At 49.8% G+C, this 16,801-nt stretch overlaps 1 protein-coding gene across 4 annotated transcripts in view; it reads right to left on the bottom strand.

Moving 5' to 3' along the window:
- The window catches only part of GRIK4 (glutamate ionotropic receptor kainate type subunit 4), a 435,808-nt gene that overhangs the window by 129,130 nt on the left and 289,877 nt on the right, over positions 1-16,801 (bottom strand). For 3 of the 4 annotated variants that reach the window (XM_075548795.1, XM_075548797.1, XM_075548798.1), the window contains exon 7: positions 9,148-9,309. The exons of the other annotated variant lie outside the window; for it this stretch is intronic. In XM_075548795.1, coding sequence (XP_075404910.1) covers positions 9,148-9,309 — 162 coding nt within the window. The remainder of the gene's footprint in view (positions 1-9,147; positions 9,310-16,801) is intronic. 4 annotated transcript variants of the gene reach the window in all.

The following is a 16,801-nucleotide window of genomic DNA, read 5'->3' as shown; positions in this document are numbered from 1 at the left end:
GTCTCCCCTTGCTCCCCTTGCCCAAGTTCACAAAGGTGGCAGAGCCAAGATCGAAAGTTCCATACCACTTCCCCTCACTGGGTTCCCCTCTCTCTGACATGTGGCTTTGGCATTCTGCTGTCAAGTCACTTTTTGAGAAGTCTAGGGGATTGGGGATTATCACTGCCTCATCGGACCATTATTGTGCTGAGATTCCCAAGACAACTTGATGCAATCTTTGATATTGTTACCAGCTCAACAGCAAGTGGAGGGCATGAGACTCTTGGACCAGGCTGGAGCAAGGCAAAGACTTGGGTCATGGCTACCCTAGGCGGGGCCATCACTCAGTTTGCCTCTTGCCCCAACTGGTTGTTTGGCCTCATACTATCTCCTTAGGTAAGAATCACCTGGAAGCTTGACCAGAACAAGGCTTTCAAGACAAGGCAGAGGGGAAAGGGCAGGGCACCTCTGGCTGCCTACTTTGTATTCATTCCTCTTCTTCACCCTCCTTAGCTACCAGTTACCAGCTGTTGTCTTGTCAATTCTCATAATGATGACCCAGGAGTGTCAGAGTAGAACCCATAAGATTTTCAATGGCTGGTCGTTTGCAAGTAGCTTTCTAGGTCTGCCTTTTGAGACACCTCTGGGTGGACTTGAACTTCCAACCCTTTAGTCAACAGCTGGAGCTTTAACTGTTTGTACCCAAGGACCCGCCACTCTTCCAGGGAGCAATGTGTTTCTGGGGAAGCTGATCAAACTCCAACCCCCAGGTGAGTCTGTGTGATCCAAGAGTCCCCCAGCCCTCACCAATAGGTGATTCAGGACTGGGCAAGTTGCCAAAACCTTGGATATGAACTGAAGTCTGGAGGGAGAGTTCACTTCTCAGAAGTTTCTTCTTTCCTATGAGAGACCATCTTCTGTGCCTCTCTGGACATCACTGTGTCTGGGTGTGATGCCCGGAACTGCTGCAGCCATCTTAGCTTCAGCTGGTGGATGAAGTTGTCACCAAGGAGACAGAGCAGAAATGGAAGGGACCTGGGTCTCCAAAGACATCAGTCAAATCTGCCCTGTCTCTCAACTTCCTGGAACCCAAGAGGATACATCTCATCTTTGAAAAGATAATTGATTGCAGAATTTATGTACCTGGGAGCTGAGAAGACCTAGCCGCTGAGGGTTCTGGGGATACCCCCTCCTTTTGGGGGCATCCCAGGGCCCGGATCTCACATCATCTCAAGACACCCCCTTTTCTGCTCTTGAGACTGTTCCTTGTCCCCAAGAGACACGCCTCACTACAGACTTGCAGAGAATAGCTCACCACCTAGTTTCTCACCTCCTCCCACCAGGTTCCAAGCTCCTTTCTGCCACATGGCTGTCACTATTCCCACTCTGTTTGGGATGCGATTTTCTTGGCTGATGCTCTTTTATTAGTGAGTGATCCAGATGTCGAGAATCAGTGTGTGCCTGTTGACAATGTTCTTTAGAGCCTCTAACTCATGATTCTTGGAGTATGTCTAGTCATTATAGCGCAGACAGGGGTGCTGGAGGCTGACAGTGGGGGGAGGAAAGCCTCATGTTCCCTTTTCCTTTTCAGTTAGGCTTCACTTTCACAGGCAGAGAGAATGGCTTTTTCTAGAACTGAAGTTCTCAACCTGTGAGCCGTGACTCCTTTGGCGGTTGAGCGACCCTTTCACAGGGGTCGCCCAATTCATAACAACAGCAAAAATATAGTTATGAAGTAGCAACAGAAGTAATTTTATGGTTGGGGGGGTCACCACAATATGAGGAACTATATTAAAGGGTCACAGCAATAGGAAAGTTGAGAACCACTGTTCTAGAAGGTTCTGGTCTTCCTGGTCCTTGCTGTAGTCAGGCTGTGGTGACCTTAGCAGAGACCCCTCACCCCAGAGGATCTGCTCACCCACTTTAGTCTCCTTAGGGCTGTCTAGATACAGTCACACCCACTCTTACAGGCTGTGGGCAATCTCCCCAGGCCACTCACCTGGATCCTCTGAACAATTTCTCTAAGAATGTGCCTTCCATGGCTGGCTCCTTTGGCTCCGAGAACAAGCTTTTAGCTGCCAATCAGCCCCTTCACCCAATTTCACCTCTGATAGTACAAGAAGCCTGTAAAGGCTCTGCCTCATCGACTTTTCCATCTCATTTCAGATCTCTGTGCTGAAGCATCTTTCTGCTCTCCTAATTGCACGCTCCCTCTGCTATTATTGACTAATTTAGCTCTGGGACACATTTGGGACTGCGGCTGGGGACAGTGGCTATAATATCAAACAGCACACAACATACATCTCTGTTTCTGGGTCCACAGGTGGGTGTCCCCTTGCTGCCAGCCCCTTCCTCTGTTTTCCCTCCTCTTTCCTCTCTCCCTCTCTCTCTCTCTCTCTCTCTCTCTCTCTCTCTCTCTCTCTCTCTCTCTCACACACACACACACACACACACACACACACACACACACACACACCACCCTGTCTCTGTGGCCTCACTTCCCATCCGAAGCGTGCATGTGCCTTTTGGTCTTGTTTCTGCGTCTCTTGTCCCTGTTTCTCCTAAATAGTCAATTCCCCAAATGGCTCAATTCTCATTTAAAATCCTCTCCTCTTTCTTGGCACCACAATGATGTTTGGCAAGGAACCCTTGATTCTCTGGTTTTTATATTTTCATTCGGTGCTTCACTGTTGTTTTCTTTTGAACTGTGTGTAAATTGTTTGGGGGAACGGGAGACTCTGTATAAATTAAGATGAATCAATTCTGACTCAGGGAGTTGTGGCTGGGCTTCGGACATGAAAATAAAATAACTCCCGAACATGCACCTGGAATCCCCATCCTCCTGCACTTCCCTTCCACCTACACCCCAGATTTCCCATCTCCCAGGGTCCCCTTGGATGCCCATTTGTCTCTGTCCCTCTATCAGCTTAAACTCAACTTCCCCCACCCTCGATATAATACCAAGGCGAGAACCATTAAGTCTTGTGGAATAGGCCTTACAATCTGGATTTCATTCAGTGACATAAACACTTAATTACAAACATCTGCTTTAGACTAAATTCTAATGACTTCATCTACCCATCTATAATTTTTAATGATTTCCCACCATTTTCCATCTTTGCCATGTGATTCATGGGGATGGCATGTGAAAGTCCTCTGGATGGGGCCCTCCTCACCACACCCTACTTCTGCTGTTGTCCCCTTTCGGGCAAGAAGCACCTGTGCTGCGTCAACCACCAGGTGGGGGCAGCCCTCAGGGCCACGCCGGAAGTTTCCTCCCCGCTCAGCTACGCCCTCTCTGTGCCGGAAGCGGCGCCATCTTGAACGCCGAAGGCTGGACGGGACAGCGAGGAAGGAAGGAGAGGGGCATTCTCCCCCCAGTGGAGGGGCAGGAGGCTGGGAAGGAAGCCAGCGAAGAAACGGAGCAGGAACAAGCAGGGGAGGAGCTAGGTGGGAGAAGGGTGAAGACTAGAGCAGGGCGGGAGAGTTGAGGAAAGGGTGAGCATGGGCGACTGCGAGGGGGGTAGGGGACCGGAAGTAGAAGATGGCACGGAAGGGCCGGAAGGAAGGAGTGACGATCCCCATGAGCAAGGAGGGAGTTGAGCACAGCCTTTCTGGAGCATGGAGGAGGAGACAAAACCAGGAGGCTGCCGGGGGACAGAGGACGGCTCGCCCGCCAGCTGCCGGCACCCAGCAGAGCTGGTGTGTGTGCTGGGCATTCGGGCCTCCAAAGAGGCAGAGAGGCGCGACTCTTCGGAAGGTTGTGAGGAGTCTGGATGTGGTCACCGCTACCAGCTTCCTTTCCCCACTGCGTTGTGAGGGATGAGCATCCCGGCGGAGGCCTCGGAGACAACAGCAGGAAGCTTCCCGGGACTGAGAGACAGGTTCTGCTTCCAGCACAGACTGTGCTCAGCCTCCTGACCTCTGGGAGACCCTCCGCTCCTATGTGCCTCAGTTTCCTCATCTCGAGAGGTTTGAGCAGGACTTGACTGTTCACGTGACACAAGGACGCCGGGAGGAAGAAAAAGAGGTCAAGGTAGCCCTTGCTCCAGCATCTTTTGGCTCGGTACTCGTGTGAGCCCAGCTGGAACAGGCGCTCTCCAACCAGTGCCAGGCCCAAGCTTCACATTCAATTCTGCACATTGGCCATCAGGAATAGCCTGGAGTTAGTCTACCCACAGAACTCAGGGAGCCTCCAGAGAATGTTCCCACTCACCAAATCCCCCCCACCCCAATTCTTGGGGAGTATAGCCCTGGGGTGTATTGGGAAGAAGATAGTGAAGGTCAGGGTTTTATCCTTTTACCCTTGCCCCCCCCTCCCCTCAGGGCTGCTTCCTGTAACAGGACATCCTACCCCGATTACCTGAATAGATCAGCTCGGCCCCACTGTTCCCCTGATGCCTTTATGTCCTTCACAGTGTCCAACCACGATACCTGCACAGTATTTGCTGCCCTTTCTCCTGGAAATCCCACTAGAAGAACTCAGGGTCTTCCCTCTGCTTCCCAGGGGCACCACCTGTAAATGTGATCCTCCCAGAGGCTCAGGCGCATCTTCTCCCACCTGGTGGGCACCCAGAAGACAAAGTCTTGCCCCTTCTTTCCTGTGAGCCACTGCCCGAGGCGCCCCAGCCAACACCCTTTCCTCATTGCCTTTCTTATATTCAAACCCTTTGCTTCTGGCCTTTGCTTTTTTTCCCCTCGGAAGGGGTGGGTGGCTGAGTTCTGTGTGTGAGGTGACAAAATGAAGTGGTAGTAACAGTGTCTGCTCTAAGACGCCTTGCGTCTGTGTCCGTTTGTTTTGCTCTCCTTTCATTACCACCATCAGAGGACAACCACCCGGCTAGCTGTGGGCCAGAGGCATGGAAAGTCTGCAGCAACTAACTGGCCCATCTGTAGAGGGAGCCCAGCCCCATCACGAATTGCCCAGTGAAGTCATTTGGAAAAGTCAAGTCCTAGTGCACTTTCCGAATCCCCGGGGAATGTAAATAGGTCACCCATTCGGCTGTTAACCGAAACACTGGCAGACTTGAGTCTCCTAGAGGCACCTTGATAGAAAGGCCTGGCTATCTATTCCAAAAGCTCAGTCACTGAACGTCGTGTGGACCACACTTCTACTCTGACACATTGGGGCAGCAAGCATGGAAAGGACGCAAGTGCACGTGGTTGGCTGACCCTCCGATGCATGCATGGGCTGAAGAAGTGCTTGCTGTTGTAGGCTGAGATGTTGAGGCTGTTTGGTGCACCGATTTTTCTAACTAACAGCACCTGATGTCTTCTTCATGTAGACAATGGGCTCAACTATAAGAACAACTGGGGGAAGGGCCAGTGTTTCCTTCTGTTGTACACAGGGTCCTACGAGTGGGAACTGGCTCGTTGGCACCTACAACAATAACAGCTCATGGAGGTGAATGCCTGGCATGTGGATATGAAACAAGTTTATGTGATGGACAGTGGTGAACTGAAGATAGAATCAAATCTTGCTTGATCTTACAACAGTCCTCTAAGATGGTCAAGGACAAGTAGCCCAGTTACACAGAAGAATCTGAGGCCCAGAGGGACTAAATAATAACTGAGGTAGATTAGGTAAGAGGTTGGATTCTCCTACCCCCATTTTTCAAGTTCAGATGACTTTGAAGAATTCCCCCAAGCTAACACATATGGGCTCAGTCACACCCACAGCCAGTTAACATTTTAACTCGTGGCATTTTGCAATAGCCTGCATGATTTTCAATTTTCTTCCCCCCGTGTAAGGATAATGTGTTGTTCTCCCCTGTACAAATCGTGCATTTTGTTCCCATACCCGTGCTCTGGGGCGTCTACCTATTTGGTCAACTTAAACTAGTCAGAGGAGATACCTGTGACCTCATGTTGAACCTCAGAGCAAAGACCACGCAGGCAGAGGGCTCAGACATGTGGAACTAGCTGTCCAGTGCGTGTGCCATTCTGTACTATGGTATGACAAGCTACCCAGACGCTTTTACTTTGGACCCATTTTAGTTCACCCAATTGCTCTAACCCGTCCCTTCTCCCTAAAAAATCTTCTTGCTTCCACAATTAGCTTGGTCCGGGCCTTTTATCCTTCTTCACTAGGCCCTTAGGGAAAGAGACTCATCTGTTGGGCAGCCCTGCAACATCATCTACATTCACACAGCAACAACACAAGGTCAGAAATTGAATCTAGGTCTTCTGCCCCAAGGCCAGCATTCTTTCCAACCCTCATGACCACTGCCAGAAGTAGCCCTGAAGCCAGGTGACAGGGGCTACCTGACCTTCGTGTCAGACCCGTACAGGGAGCAAGGGCCTCTCCTCAGTCTGCTCAGGCTCACCGCAGAGGGAGCATGGATGGAAGTGCTGGGCCCTGAGAGAGAAACTGGAAATGTAGCACGGGGAACTCTTATTTCACTAAGCCACACTTGGCAACTTGCCTAAGGTTAGGGTTGCTCCTGAAGGAGGCAGATTTTTTTTCCTTTCCTATTTTTATGTTGTGAGGCTTTCAAGTTAGTGAGCATCTCATTAGGATACTAGAGTGATGATCGCAAGAACTGCAGAATCTGACTCCCATGAGTGCAGGGCTTGTATTTCTGCCAGGGGGTGTGAGGCTGATCACAACACTGTGCTTGGGGATGTGCCTCTCTCCCTTTAAGCCATAACAGGGATGAAGATCCACTCACTTCGGATATCTCTACTAAATCCATCCTGTGAATTCTTACCTCTTTCAGACCTAAAGGAACTCATTGAGACTCACTCCCTAAGCCGTCTGGAGAACTTTGCTCAAATCCTGCTTCTTGTCCAGTTCACCCAAACAAAGCTGTAGCTCTGATCCCTCCTTCCTATGGCTTCCACCAGGCTACACAATTATAATGGCCCCGAGTCTTGGGAAAGGTCACTTTGTCCATGTCCCTGCCTTCAATAGACTTGTCCCTGGGTTGCTATGTTGGCTAACTATACAGCATGTATGCTGATGTCCAGACATCTCTAAAGATGTCACATCTAAGACAAGTATCACCCTTATTATAAAAGCTACCAGAGGATTTCCCATTGCAGGAGGGTATGCATTCCAGCAGCCCAATTTTATTTCGATTTCCTTCGTCCAATTCTTTCCCATTTCTCGTTATCCATAACTCCTCGTTTCACCTGATTCACACGTTCATTCAACAAATACCTAATTAAGTACTTCCATTTTCCCAGGCTCAATTGCAGTACAGTGTGACAAGAGACAGATGGATGATCCCAGAGCATGGCAAAATAGTGTAGTAGTTTAAAGTAGGAACTATAAAGACATATGGCCTGATAATACATTCCACGAAGACAGCGTGCTACATCCTACTTTGGTGAGTAGCTACCGGGGTCTTAAAAGCACATGAGCAGCCATCTAAGGTGCAGCTCTCTCTATCCAGCAGAAAGAAGAGGGAAGCAAATTGAAGACACATGGAAACAATTAGTTCAATAAACTAATGGACCATGTGAACATCAGCCTCCAGGATCTTGAGATCAGAAGAACTAGATGGTGCCAGGCTACCACTACCACCTGCTCTGCAGCGGATCACTTTAGAGTGGGAAGAAAAAGTAGAACAAAAGGCAAGTTCATAAAAGATACCAGGCCTATTGGTTGGACCGAGACTGGTGGAACCTTGGAGATGGTGACTGTTAGTCACTTTTAAGGTCTGGAAATGAACTCACCCCATAGCTCAACTTTCAGCCAGACAACAGACAGATCGATAAGGGGAACAATAACACTAGCGAGCTATGCACACCTTAGAATAATCACCCATTTGAGATCAAGGGGGCAACATTGGACCAAGGACCAAAGTTCTGAAGGTCCAGGAGAGAAAGAAGGAGGGTTGGAGGCAGGAATCACAGGGAGGAGGTGGAATGAGTAGTGTGCACTGAGGGGTTTTCAATGAATGAAATGAAGCAAAATGTGTATAAATTGCTGACTGTAAAACTGATCATCTGTTCTGTATACTTCACCCAATTCACAATAAAGAGTAAGGAGACAACAGCAACAACAACCAATTTGCTCATAAACTTTCACCCAAATTATAATTTTTAAAAGTCCAACACATAAAGAGATAAATAATTCCGAGGTTTAAGTGCAGAAACCAAAAAGCTATATGGCCTGGGTTCTGGCCCTAATTTCTCCAAACACTCATTGTGTGACATGGCAATGTAGTCAACGTCTCTGGGTCTCAGCTGCACCATCTGTAAAGTGGAGGTGCTGGTAGTAGTTATCTCCATTGGTTGTTGTAGGCATCATATGAGCTTCCGTAGGGTTTTTTTGGGGGGTGGGGTGGGGCTCATTGCTCACATGTAATGATGTATGTAACATGGTTAGGCCAGATTCTGGAGAGGAAGCAATCTCCACGAACAGTGTGTCTTGACTTTTCTCCTGCCCTGGTGAAGGAGACAGACGGAAGTCACAAAGTCATGGTTTCTTGAGATCCTTAAATGAAAGGATCCAGGCGGGCTTGCTCAAGCTGTCCTACAGCGTACGCTCATGAGCGCGTGGCCCGGAAATGCCAGTACACACACACACACACACACACACACACACACACACACACACACACAGCAGGGAAGCAAGCACAGAGAGGGAGACTGTGGATGGGAGCAGCATAAAGGAAGCCTCTCCGCTGAGCTGCTCCCTCACAGTGGAATGGGAAGCACACTGGACCAGGAGTCTGGAGGCTGGAAGACTAGTTTCACCCTGCAAATGCTCGAGTAAGACCCTTTCACTCCAATCCCCAGTCTGGACTTCAGTTTCCTTACCTGAACATTAGAGAGTAGATATCCAAATAGCTCTGTCTAATTGTAAGATTCTGGGGGTGTTAATCTAAGGCAGTTCTCAGCAACAGCATTACTGGGAGGCCAGAAACTAGAGACTCACAGACATCACTCAGTGACAACCCAGTGACTCCGTGCCACGTGCCCTGCTGTCTCCTTGACTTAGCTTGCTGTTCTACAACACTTCTGTTCTACTCTATTTGAGCAGGACACTGAGAGGAGCACACTGGCCCCGAGCACGTCAACAATCCTGAGAAGGCACAGGACTGGGTAATGTTTTGCTGTGTTGCCCACAGGTCACCATGAAGTTCAACGGTTGGCCTGCATTGAGGTGTGTCCATGGAGAGGAAGGGGTACCAGGGTGGAGCTCTGGTGGGCACTTACCGCAGGCCCAGTGAAGGGCACATGGTCACAGTTCTCCTGCCATGACTGGTTGAGGCTCTGGGAAAACTCTTGGAAGAAAGCATGGGACTGGTTGAAAATGGAAAATCCCAGGATGTTGACACGATCATCCACAAGGCTGTCCATTCTCTGGAGGGAGAACTCCTGGAGCAACCCAGCAATGAGAAACAGAGAACAGAGTTAAGGAGGGAAGAAGTACAGGGATGAACTTTGCTGAAGCACCCTTAGGTCTTTCATGTTATTCCGCTGAACACCTATGCGGTTGCAGGTATTCTGCCTGGCACGAGGGGTGTGGATATCACTAAGAGTGGGAGCTTGCAGTGCCCTGGGGAGAACAAGATAAATAAATAGAATGCTCCCCATAATGGTATTCCAAGATGGAGCCAAGATTGTGTCCAAGATGGGATGCTTGCACAGGAACCGGAAGAATAAATCAGTGTTCGCGGGGTAGAAAATATGAATGGAGAAAGGCTATGCCAGGTCAAAGGCAGCATGGCTGCTCAGGCGCAGAGGTGAGAAAGCACGCAGAACTCCCAGTGTGGACTTTGATGGAAGTCTTGCTCAACAGCGTGAGGTCCACAGAATACCTGTCATAAGAATCACTTGGGTTTTTTTTGTTGTTGGGAAAAGGGCAGGGGAGCAATTATAGCATGCTTTCCACCTCCAGCCGAGCCTGGAATCTCTGGGACTAAAGCCCAGGAAGTTAGCTAATGAAAACCTTATGGCCCACACTAGAACACTGATAGCAGCTGGAAGATGAGCCCCTAGGTTGGACCCAAACTCACTGTCATTGAGTTGATGCCGACTCAATAGGGACCCTACAGCCCTGGGTGGAACTGCCCTTGTGAGTTTCTGAGACTGTAACTCTTTTTGGGAGTAGACAGCCCCATCCTTCTCTCACAAAGTGGCAGGTGGTTTTGAACTGCTGACCTTGCAAATCATAGCCCAATGCATAACCACTATGCCAGCAGGGCTCCTTCCCCACGATTAGAAGGCACTCAGAATACACAGTGGCTTCCATCATGGCCTCGAACATGTGAACATCAAGAAGATGACACCGGCCCGGGCGATGTTTTGCCTGCTGTACATAAGTCACAGCTGACGTGATGGCAACTAACAAGGCCCAGACGTTTGTCCTCTCAACAGGCTCCTGGGGCTTATGCACACCAAAGTTTGGAAGCCACAGGGTTGGAGTATAAGCCGCACTGAGATGGAAGCGTGGTGAGAAGTGGTGCTGAGCAGCAGGCATGAGGGGTTAGGTAAAAAGATGGCCCTCTGTCCTGAACGTGACAGGACCCAAGAACCCTGGCCGTGGAGACAGGGAAAAATCAAGTTTGCTTTCTAAGAAACTCAGCCTCAAGGTGTGTGGGCTGGGGTGGGGCTTGACTGATCACCGTGTCATTCATGTAACACACTCCAGGGCCTGTTCCCTGCCAGCTGTCGTTCTAAGGCCAGAGGATATGAACAGGAGCACTACCGTTCCTACTTGCGAGGAGACAGGCAGCAAGGAAGCAAATAAACACACCCACTTTCTGATGCCTATTGGGGATTGGAGCAGGGGCAGCATTCTGAGAAGCCCTATCTGAGCCAGTGACACTTGGAGCCTCAAGAGAATGCTCCCAGCAACCTATGGCCTCATCCAGTCACCATGCTGCCACCTAATAGGCGCGCCCACCCACCGCCACCGAGTCCCTTCTGATTCAGCATGACCTTGCACAGGGTTTCTAAGGCTGGAAATCTTTACAGAAGCAGCCTACCTCATCTTTGCTCCAGAGAGCGGCGGGTTGGTTGGAACCACTGACCTTGTAGTTCGTAGTCCAATGCTTACCTGACAGCACCACCAAGGCCAACACAGTAAGTGAAAGCTGGTGAGTCCATTGTGACCAGTTAGTGTACACAGGAAGTACCTTCGTTTTCCTGGTCCCTCACTTGGCCTTGTCTAGGTAAACCAAGTCAGAGGTGCAGACTATTCAGCCCACCAAACCCCAGTGCTAGAAAATGGCCTTCAAATGCGAGCCGGGTCTCTTAGAGAAGTAGCATTCATCACATAGTTATTAGCAGTGCCTGTCCCTGGCTCAGTCCCCCATGAACACACATTACCTACAGACTCAGGGCTAACCCATCAGCACTCAATCTGGCGCACCAGATGGCAATACTGCTTTTCTTCAGGTGGTCTCCTCTCCTCAAGGCGCAGCTTCTCCACAGGTGCTCCCCCAAACAAGTGACTACAGGGGACCCACCAGCCAACATTTCCCCCAAAGCCAAGCCGAGCAAGCCCAGAGGTGCAGAGAAGCCAGATAGATGAAAGCAGAACCAATAGGATAGAAGGAACACGACTGCTGACCCACAGTGGAAGCTGACCCCAAATCCCGGAAGAATCTGTAGCAAAATGTTCAAGGGGAGCCCAGTGTATTCTGTAAAATGCCATCTAAAATATGGAAAACAAACAACAACAAAAATTGACTGAACTTCTCAAAGTCCCCAAGGTCCCCTGCAGCCTCCTCGCTCACAACTGTCTACAGTCACTGCCAAGGCCCAGCTTGCTGCTCTGAGCACCCTAGCTCACTAGCTTTAGCCTCCTTGGGAGCTTCCTACACCGGACAAAAGCCGCGCGGGATTAGGATGGAGCGTGTGGGAGGGCCACGTGCATGCCCGAGAAGGCATTGATGAGCGCAGGTGATCATCGTTTTCTCTAGGGCGGCAGCTGTCTGTGCCTGTGGACATGCGCAGGCACGAAGAGCAGACCACCACAATCAGAGAGACATCTATGTAGAGAGGCAGGTGGCTATCAGGCAACCAGGGGCCCTCCCTGGCCCAGGTGGTGTGGCAGGGCCTGGAAAATGTCTCCTGTCCCTTTGTTTTCTTGTTAATGTGGGCAGTTCATCACCCCACCTTGATCTTTTTCTCACTCCCACAGCCTGTTCAGCTGGACACCCATTTCCAGGAAGCCCTGATGTCTTGATGCCCACAGACTCGCTGTGGCGACTGTAGGGGTTGAGTGGATAAGGGGGTGGGCTTTGGTTCTACATAATACCAGCTCTGCACCCTTAGGTAAACCCCTTAACCCCTCTGGGCTTCACCTCTTCACTTTGTAAAATGGGAATAAAATAAGGATACTCCTAAGAAGCAAAAGGCTCAGCACCCTATCTGGCCAGGAGAAGTGCCCACTACAGGGTAGTCAACTGATCACTCACTGCCATTGAGCCACTTGCAACTCAGTGACCCTGTACGACAGGGCTGAACGGCTCCTGTGGGTTTCTGACACTGTACCTCTTTATAGGAGAAGAAAGCCCCATCTTTTCCTGAGGAGTGGCTGGTGGCTTCGACCTGCTGACCTTGGAGTTAGGTGCCTAATGCATTACCACTATGCCACCAGGGCTTTTGATCACTAGAGGATAGTAACTGTAATACAAGGGGGCCTCAGAAAGCTGGTGGGAAAATTCCAATATCTCATTCCATTTTCTCACAAACTTTCTGAAACGCCTTTAAATTACTGTCAGATCTTAGGTAGCTTCTGAGCCTCTATTTCTTTATTCCACTTGTCTTGGACATTTGAATTAGGAAGGGATTTCCTTCTCATGCATGTTCTGGGCAGAGTAAGAATACTTGAGTTAATTACAGGTACTCACAGCTAGTCCAGAAGTCAGCCAGTCTGTCTCTCTGCCTTTTAATTCCTACCTTATCTCTCAATTATATCCTGGTTTCAAAGGCCTCTTAAGATAAAAAGATTGCAGGCGATTCCTTGATAACGGATTCTATTTATAATGACTCATGGGAGAGCTCACACAAGGACCCCCAAAAAGGGGGGCAATGTGTTCTTTTATTCTAATTTCCCAAGGCACTCTAGCATTCCATTCCCCAAGCCTGCAGGCCGCTAGGAACACTATCTATATGTCCAACCTTGAATCCTGCTGCTCTTGAAGACTTTCAAAAAGAAGATGAGAAATAGCTGACCATCATCTGTTTATAAACAACATAAATCTACTCCATCAGAATGTTCCAAAGTGTGCGCATCAGGAAATCAGCCTTTGAGGAGCTATTAACAGGCATCATAGGAAAACTAGGTCCCTGTTCAAGTAAGGTTAGGAAACACTGCACATCAAGCCCACCTCTCAGAGACTAAAGTCCGACTTCCAGTGGAGCAGCTTGTTTAATCGTGTTTCACCCAAACCAAACCACCCAACCCCCTGTCATCAATTGGATTCCGACTCATAGCCATCCTACACAGGTTTTCTGAGACCGCAAATCTTGATGGGAGCAGACGACCTCGCCTTTCTCCCCCAGAATGGCTGGTGGGTTTGAACTGTTGACCTACGTCTCGCAGACCAATGCCAAACCTACAGCACCACTTTCCCAGGTGTTGAGCATGGAGCCCTTTTCCCCGGAGCTCCAGAGTGTGGGTCTCTCAGCAGTGTTTCGCAGGGCAGGATTTGGGATATGCTACTCTAAACACATGCAGGGAATTAACCCCCTAGCGAGTTGCTGAGGGGTCGCTTCTGACTCAGGGCAACCCCTGTGTGTTAAGGGTCCTGCTGGGCTCCTCGGGCTGTTCCAGGGCTGATTGTTTGAAAGCAGATTTTCAAGACTTTCTTCCAAGGCCCTCCTGGGTGGACTGTGGCTGCCAATCTTTCGGCTCTCAGCCAAACGTGCTAACTTTTGTGACACTCAGGGGCTTTGAAGACACGTGCATTGTAAATACAAAAGTAACCAAGCAGGCTAGTTCAAAGGATAAAAGGCCATCTGGCTTTTGCTACCACGTAGCTCTAACAACGCATGCCTGACTCACCTGGAAAGGATCACATTCGAAGGTCGAGTGGGAGGGCAAAGGGGAAGAGAACTCAGCATCATGAATGAGCCCAGGCTTACTGATCAGAGAGACACTGGTGGAACCCCTGAGTCTACGGCCCTCAATCAGGTCCAGAACGGAACTCATCCCGTGTTGGAATAATCCACCAGTTGAGCTCAAAAGGGTAGCATTTACCCAAGGACAGAGGCTAGGATGGAGGGGAAAGGGAGATAAGAAACGTGAGGATGAGGTGGAATGAGTGGTGCTACATGGAAGAGATAGCAATAGACGGCGGGGGTAGAATGCGTATGAGCTGTCGAATGTAAAACTGGTGATCTGCGCTAGGAACTTTCACCTGATTTACAATAAAACATTTCAAAAGCAAAACCAAGGCAACGAGTGCTTATGCTGCTAACTCGGTTTCTCTCTGCTCCTGACACCCCACTCGCCACATTGATCACACGACGGCCGTTCTGAAATGAGAGTCCAAGGTCCGGAAAGGGCTGGGCATGGTCCCTGGGGTGGAGCAGGCTTTCCTGGGGAGCTTGGTTCCATTCTTGTGAGTGTGCAGGAAAAGGGAGCCCCAGAGGCTGCTCTGACCCCAGAGGAGCCAGCGTAGCGGGTGGAGCGACTGGCCATCTGGCAGGCCCTGTGGTGGCGAGAAACCAAGACCTGGGTTACTAGTCACTCTAAAAGTGCATGGCTTGTGACAGATCCTTGTATTGCAGTAACATGTCCATGTACTTTGTCATCCAGGCAGTTTCTCGTTCCTGTCCATCTCTCTCTCCGATGGATGGATGTTCCTGGAGAACAGAAAGGGGTCCCCCTCATTTTTTAGCACCACACTGTGCCAGGCTTGATACATAGAGCCTGTTTGGTCAATATTGTCCAAAGCAATGTTGATTGAAGATGCTTCCATGTCTTGGGGCCTTCTGATCACTAACCACACAGGGTTCTAACTCTGATCACTAACCACACAGGGTTCTAACTCTGATCACTAACCACACAGGGTTCTAACTCTGACCATTAACCACACAGGGTTCTAACTCTGACCGTTAACCACACAGGGTTCTAACTCTGACCGTTAACCACACAGGGTTCTAACTCTGACCGTTAACCACAGTCTTACAGAAGGTGTCAGAACATGAGCAGAATCGATACCACCCCCTGATTATCCTCCGGAAGTTTTATCATTGAGTTTTAAAAAACAAATTCCCAGCCGCTTGTTTTCATGTCACTGGGCTTCCTCCTTGTTAATACTAATATGCATGAATCCTGTGTATACAGTGATTTTCAGGGAACCAAGTAACTAGTGTAGGATCACTATGAGACAGCGTTGACTCGATGAGAGTGAGTTTGCTTTTTTGAGAAGCAACTATAGTACAAGAGTTCAAACTCACTGCCGTTGAGTCAATGCTGACACCAAGCACCTCTTTAGAACAGGGTGGCGCTGCCCCTGTGAGTCTCCTAGACTAACTCTCTAGGGGAGTAGAAAGCCCAGTCTTTCTCCCTCGGAGATGCTGGTGGTTTTGAACTGCTGACCATGCTGTTAGCAGCCCAGCATGTTTCCACTATGCCACCAGGGCTCATAGAGTTGGGGGTCCGGTTATAGTCACAAGAGGATACAGAGGAATGTTACCCTGGGATGAAGGGTGTTTGAGCAGAGCCTGGAAGAACTTCTTCAAGGATAATGGCCTAAGAGCTGTTGGGAAGCTTACCAGCAAGTGTGACACTCCTAGTTTCCCCGTTAATAAACACACACCTATATAACAGCCAGGGACGGGAGCCTCCCTGAATCTGCAGCATGCTCCTCCACTTCGGCCAGCAGGCAAGGCTGGGCTGAGTTGGAGGATGATGTGGAGATGCGGCTCAGGACCATGGAGGTCCCACGTCTCAGGAGGATTTACTAATGATGCCTCACTTGACGCAAGGCCTGAGTGCTAGGAGGTGCACAACTCAGGCATGAGGTGTTTTGGAGCCTGGGGGCGGGGTTAGCAGGCTCCTAGTCAGCCTTTGTCTGGGAGCACAAAAGCAATATGTCCTCTGAGGAGTAGGGTCCAGTCTGCCTGGCTAAGCAGCCTGGCCAGGCAGATAGGCTAAGGACCTATCAAGGGAGACTGGCCAGGACACTGTGGGTCAATTAGAGCTAAAAGAACAAGGATTTAAATTATCCAGACTCAAGTCTCTTGACCCCCCTTGAAAAAGAAAAGCAGGGAAACAAAAACAGGCCCAGCCAAGTCCATGGTCATGGAAAAGCATGGCCACGAGTCAAGTCCATCTCCCAGCCCTTTGCCTCCTGGCATCAGGCAAAATGGAGAGGCAGGGAAGGTGGGTGACCTCGTTCTCTCTGCCCAACAGCCCCTTCTTCGTATTCCTAACACGGGACACACATTGTTATTCTCCCTGCCAATAAGCCACAAACTCCAAAGGCAAACTCAATTCCCTTTCCTTTTAACTCCACGTCCAGTCAACTGCCAGCTCCTGTAATTATCTCTGGTATCTGTCCCCTCCCTTCCAGTCCCCAACAAGTTAGGCCCTAGTCATGTCTGTTGCAATAACTGTAAGTTAATGCCTTTCTCTGCTTCCGATCTCAGGAGGCCAGGCCGCCATATTACACAGCTCCCAGGTGTCAGTGACACCAATGACAGCGTGAATGGTGCCCCCTGGAGGTGCAATAAAGCACAGTCATCTAGGGACAGCAGGAGGCAGTCGAAAGAGCGCAGCCTTCCGACAGACACTTGGATCTCAGTGCTGACTTGGCCACTTCCTGGGCTGGCGACCCAGGGAAAGCCCTTAACCTCTCTCTGAACTTCAGTTTGCTCACCTGTAAGATGCAGACAATGGCAGTTA

This window comes from Tenrec ecaudatus, chromosome 4, assembly GCF_050624435.1.
Source record: "Tenrec ecaudatus isolate mTenEca1 chromosome 4, mTenEca1.hap1, whole genome shotgun sequence".
In the NCBI taxonomy this organism is placed as follows: domain Eukaryota; kingdom Metazoa; phylum Chordata; class Mammalia; order Afrosoricida; family Tenrecidae; genus Tenrec; species Tenrec ecaudatus.
Note: the sequence above shows the minus strand (reverse complement) of the source record. Positions and strands in the feature narration are given on the sequence as shown.